Below are 5,032 nucleotides of genomic sequence, written 5' to 3'. Positions count from 1 at the left end.
AAAGGATAGGTCCCTTCGGGAGTGGCCCCTTCTTGTAATGGCCCCTTTAGAGTGACCCCTTCGGGTGGCCCTTTCGAAATTAATCACTAATTAACTAATTACAAAAATTAATCACTAATCTAATTTTCTTCACAATAGAAGCCAACCTCTGGCCGCACCAGAGCGCCTCTCCTCGCACGGCCCGATCGGTTCCATGTCTCTCTGGGCCAGCGATTTTCACGGGGACATGGGAGTCTTGCGGTCTAATGGAGGTTAGTAGGTTACGTCTGCGCTCGATGAATTCAACGTTGAAAAATCGCTAGTGGCTGGAAGCTAGCGGAGTATAAAATTGATTCATTTGCTCTGATGTGATGACTCATCGAATTCCATTAGTTTTTTTTTTGGACGTGTGAATGCATCAGTCATGGATTACATTATTTTTTTCTTTTACAATAACAACCGTGATTCATCAGCTCATTTATTAAAATTATTCTTTACATCAATGACCATGAAAAATAGCATTAACTTCGTTGAACAATAACACTGCATTCGCCATAAGTTTAATATAGCGACTTGGAAGTGCTATTTCCGCTCGAGGGAAGAAACAACATGCCAATGATGAGCTTCACTTACATGAGGCATGAGCATATGATTCTTTTTGGAATCCATCATCTTGCCATAAGAAAGGTTAGGAAGGATCACATACAGGCATTCAAAAGGATTTTGGAAACTCATGAACCATGACGCTAACAAGAATTTTCTACACTTCCCTCAAGACATTTCTGACTCCACCATGATCTGACTGCTTATTTGGATGTGTTCCATAGTGCAAACAAATGTCACGCTTCTTTGTTCTCATAATTGTAGCTGCAGGTAGAAGCCAATAGTTCAGAACACATAATTGGTAGCTGATTATTCGTCAGAATTTCAGAAATAGGCATGCAGATGCAAATGTAGTAGTGCTCAGCATATTGCGAGTCGGTAAAAATTTTCACAGAATTTCAGATGCATCTACCTGGCATTGGAGAAGATCGCCAAAGGAAAGATCTCAGTAAAAACTGTGTGGTTAGCTGGCTCGGGTATGGAGGGTACTGAACAATGGCTCCATCCTTCCATGTCAGAACTTGCCTCTTGGCACAAATGTGTGTATGTCAAACTAAAACTGAAACAAAGCAACAGCCTGCGCTTTGCAAAACCGATAATACAAGTTGCAACATTTGTCATGTGTGTAATAGCAGGGGCAGCACTAAGCAGACTTGAGGACGTTGCAGAGTGAATTGTACGCATTCATGCAGACTTAAACTTCTCCTCGGCCACAGCCTGCGCACACAAGGTAAGCATGTGGCATACCCTTGTTATTATCTGTGCCTTTCAGACATACAGAATGAAGATTCAGATGCTTATTTAGTGCAATTATATTTTTGCTAGTGTTCTATTCACCAACCATAATAACCATGGAAACATGTTTGGCAAGAGTACACTCCCAACAGTTTAATATATGTGAGAAAAACAAACCTTTGATTAAGCTTGATGTCAAGACCTCGAGCAAGAGACTCAATAACAGGACAATACCCATTTGCCATCAGCCCATGACCACCAGTAAGAACACGCTCCTGCATATCGAAAATGAAAGGAAAGGTTAGTCAGACTTAACCTGCTAGACCTGACCTGCCCAGTTTTATCCTACAGAACTTAGATTTCTACAGAATACTATAGTCAGCTAAATGATTGAGTTTCACTTCACTCCAGGACATTGCACTAACCTGATCCCAGTTTTTGAGAGATATTTCATTTGCATCTGCAGCAAACCATGCCTCGAGCCGGCTGACACACCATTGCACGACCTGATCATCTAGCCTTTCCAGCCAACAAAAGTAGCAACCATGTCAATAAAGTACTAGCCAAAGAAAAGATTTCATGATTTATATTCAATTTTAACAAGGTACAATGACAGTGATAGAAGAAAAAATACTTTAGATGGGGGTGCCTCTCAAACACAATTGAAATTGCCTGTAGAAGGGGCATGTCATGTTCCTGCGCATCACGCACTTTCACTGTCTGCAATGCAGTGCAGCAGAGAGTGAGCTAAAAATGCTCTTAGAAGAAGCACCAGAAGCACTCTACATATGAATGAGTTCACTCTGTACCTCTTCAAGAATTCTTTCAAATGTTCCTCCAACTTTATCGACTGTATCCTTTGGGACCTGATTGCCATCCTTATCAAAGAGAGCATAGCTACAGAGGAATCAATGAACACAATGAGATGCATGAACATGATCAAGATGACAATGGAAAACGAATTTGAGTATATCAGATAATAGGTACCTTTCCATATTTATTTGCCAACAGACAACGAACACATACAGTGACTACATCCGGCTTCTGCTGTTAAATTTCAGCAAAATTGAATTGGATACACGCCTGTGAAGACCTCGGGTGCCTGTCAGGCTGCCACCGCAGAGAAGATGCCCGGAAAGTGCATGCCGCAACGGTAAGTCAGGTGAACCACAGTGTGGGGCATATCTGTACATATATACAAACAAAATAGCAATAACAGCAAATCAATGGTGGAGCAGGCGGGGGGTTCCTCTCAAAACGGTGGCCGGCGCCGACGCCTTCAAGCTGCAGCTCGCTGGGCGGCACGGAAGCCAGAGGCACAGGGCCTCGCTGGGACGGCGAGATGGGGAGAACAGAAGCCCCGCCTCACCAAAGGGGCACCGGTGGGGGACCGAGTCGCGAGAAATTGGGGAGCAGGCAGGGTACCTCACAGAACAACGGCCGGCACTGACGTCCAGAGGCTGTAGGTAGCCGGCGGCGTAGGACCTCGCCGGACGGCGAGAGGGGCCGGGGGGGGGGGGGGGGGGGGCGACAGGACCGCGCCTCACCAGAGGGTCGCCGGGGAGGGCCCGAATCGCAAGATTGGGGACCAGGCGAGGGTGCCTCGCAGGGACGGGAGGGGGGCTGGCCGCGCAGCCCTTCGCGGGGGTAGCCCGAGGGTCACCGTCGGGAAGTCCGCCGATGGTAGCCGGCGGCGTAGGGTGTCACGGGGTCCGGCGGAGCAGGGTGTCGCAGGGTGTTGCAGGGGCGGGACGAGGCAGGAAGGCACAGGGGAGGGCGGCGCCTGGCGCATCACCGGAGGATCGCCGGCGGGATGACGGATGGAGCGAGGATCTGTTTCGCCGGCGGGAGGAACGGGACGGAGGATCGTGGGTGGGGCACGATCTATTGCGATTTGCGAGCTGGAGACGGGGAGGTGGGGAAAACCGGCGGGGAGTAAAACAACCGAATGAAAAAAAAAACTGACGCTAGGTCGAGTCCGCTCGGGTCCGCTCGGGAGGAACGGGACAGACAGTTGGACACATGAATGTCCAAGTATTCAAAAGAGAGAGAGAAAAATAGCCCATGTCCAAAAAAAGAAAAAGAGAGATAGTTCATGAAAGGAGTCCACACACCATCCATACAAAAATATTCACACACATGCACATCTTGATCAAAGTTTATGACTTGTTTCTCCTTTGGATCCGGGTTTTAACTTTGCAACACATGAGGAATAAGTATGCCTTCAACTCTCTCCCTACCCTGAGCTCCACATAAAAGCCTTTCTAGAGGTAGGAGAAAAAAAAGGCAACAATTTGCCTTGGTGAGGAAACCAAAAGGCAAAAAGAGAGATCTGAGAGAACAAACTGAGGAGCTAGGCTATGTTTGATTTTAAAAATTCATAAAACCCAAGTTTCTGAGCAAGGGAGACTAAGGAACTTGAAGTTTAAGTCATTCCAAGTTTCAATTACCATGATAAGTATGGTAGACACATAAAAGTTCACAAGTCTGGGAGAAACTTGGAATAACTTGTGTGCAAGTTACATCAAAGGAGTTGCATCCACCTTAGTCTTCGCCTCTTTACTGAGGACGAGCAAAGGCTAAGTGTGGGGGTGCTGCTGACGGTCCTTAAGTCAGGAATAAATCCGTCAATTCCTGCAGCTTTTCATAATATTCAATCACCAAACATAGCTATAGGGCTTATTGCTAACCATTTCCACGAGTTTTGGTGATTCTTGGTTCGCAGGGATACAAGTCGGGAATAACATTAAAACATGCAGAAGACACAACAGAAATACACAGAACATCGCTGTCTGCGTTACACATCCAAAAGAGGCCCATTTGACCGAGCAAACGGACCAACCAATGCCGGGCACCGCAAATCCTGAACAAGTGGCCCACAAGAAGTGCACTGGCCAAAGATGGGCCCAAACCGCCTCAGTCGGTGTTTGGCCGAACCCATGGATTGGCCGACCCCCTTCTGAGGCGGTTCATGCTCATCTTTGGCAGGAAGATCCCTCTTATCCTTTAGAAGGAGGTAATCAGCGTTCCCGCCCTTATCTCACCCAGGAAGCGACCTATTAGGACTATAAAAGGGGCCTCCCTCACCCCTCTCAAGTCATTCCCATTTCATTCTCATACACTTCAAGGAGGAGAAGTAGTAGTAGTGTTCCACTTGTATCTTTAGAGTAGGGAGTGTGCTAGGAGGAGGATCGGAGAAGAGCCGGACTTGTCGGCCTCTCTTCGTCTTGTACCTCGACGGGTATGAATCACTTGAGTAAGTATCCGGAGTTCATCTTCTGTTATGTTCTTGGTTAAGTATTCTTAAGTTATTTATTCGTTTATGGGTTCATCATACGTTCTTGTAACATATGCTCTGGTAGAGGCCCCTGATAAAGACGGGTAACCCTGTACACCGCTTGAGTAGTAATTGAAGGATTAGACGTGGTGTCTAGGCCCTAGATTGCCTTTGTTTGCCTCGTACTCTACAGTATTGCGGGGTAGACCGCAGGTGGTGACAGCCCTGTCGGTCCGCTACGAAGCTGCTTCGTGGTTAGTGCACTCATCTCTGTCCGGGTACGGCGTAGAGCAACAAGCTGGAGGTCCCTAACAGTACCTGGGTCAGACCGGTGCCCGAAGTAAATGAGTGAAAGCCTAAATCTACCTTACCTTAAACCATATCTTTAGATAAACCACGCTACACAAAGCTCTCCTACTTCTTGTTCTCTTGGGTTAA

General features: G+C 47.0%; 1 protein-coding gene across 1 annotated transcript; it reads right to left on the bottom strand.

Annotated features, from left to right (window-relative positions):
* Window positions 1-749: 749 nt before the first annotated feature.
* LOC120668743 (polyamine oxidase 4-like) lies at window positions 750-2,756 on the bottom strand. The gene is made up of 7 exons (XM_039948517.1): window positions 2,305-2,756; window positions 2,127-2,214; window positions 1,952-2,037; window positions 1,743-1,836; window positions 1,495-1,592; window positions 995-1,299; window positions 750-846 (listed from the first exon to the last, which is right to left on the bottom strand). The coding sequence occupies exons 1-6, from the start codon at window positions 2,310-2,312 to the stop codon at window positions 1,200-1,202; spliced, it is 474 nt and encodes a 157-aa protein (XP_039804451.1). The 5' UTR covers window positions 2,313-2,756; the 3' UTR covers window positions 750-846; window positions 995-1,199.
* Between the last annotated feature and the right edge of the window lie 2,276 nt (window positions 2,757-5,032).

Source organism: Panicum virgatum, chromosome 4N (genome assembly GCF_016808335.1).
Source record: "Panicum virgatum strain AP13 chromosome 4N, P.virgatum_v5, whole genome shotgun sequence".
NCBI lineage: Eukaryota > Viridiplantae > Streptophyta > Magnoliopsida > Poales > Poaceae > Panicum > Panicum virgatum.
Note: the sequence above shows the minus strand (reverse complement) of the source record. Positions and strands in the feature narration are given on the sequence as shown.

Excerpts from the sequence above, each read along its gene's own strand:
- LOC120668743 (XM_039948517.1), bottom strand. Across the intron at positions 2,038-2,126 it reads TTGAAAGAATTCTTGAAGAG|ACAGTGAAAGTGCGTGATGC; the intron begins GTACAGAGTGAA and ends ACTGCATTGCAG. Across the intron at positions 1,300-1,494 it reads GACATCAAGCTTAATCAAAG|GCTGTGGCCGAGGAGAAGTT; the intron begins GTTTGTTTTTCT and ends TTGTGTGCGCAG.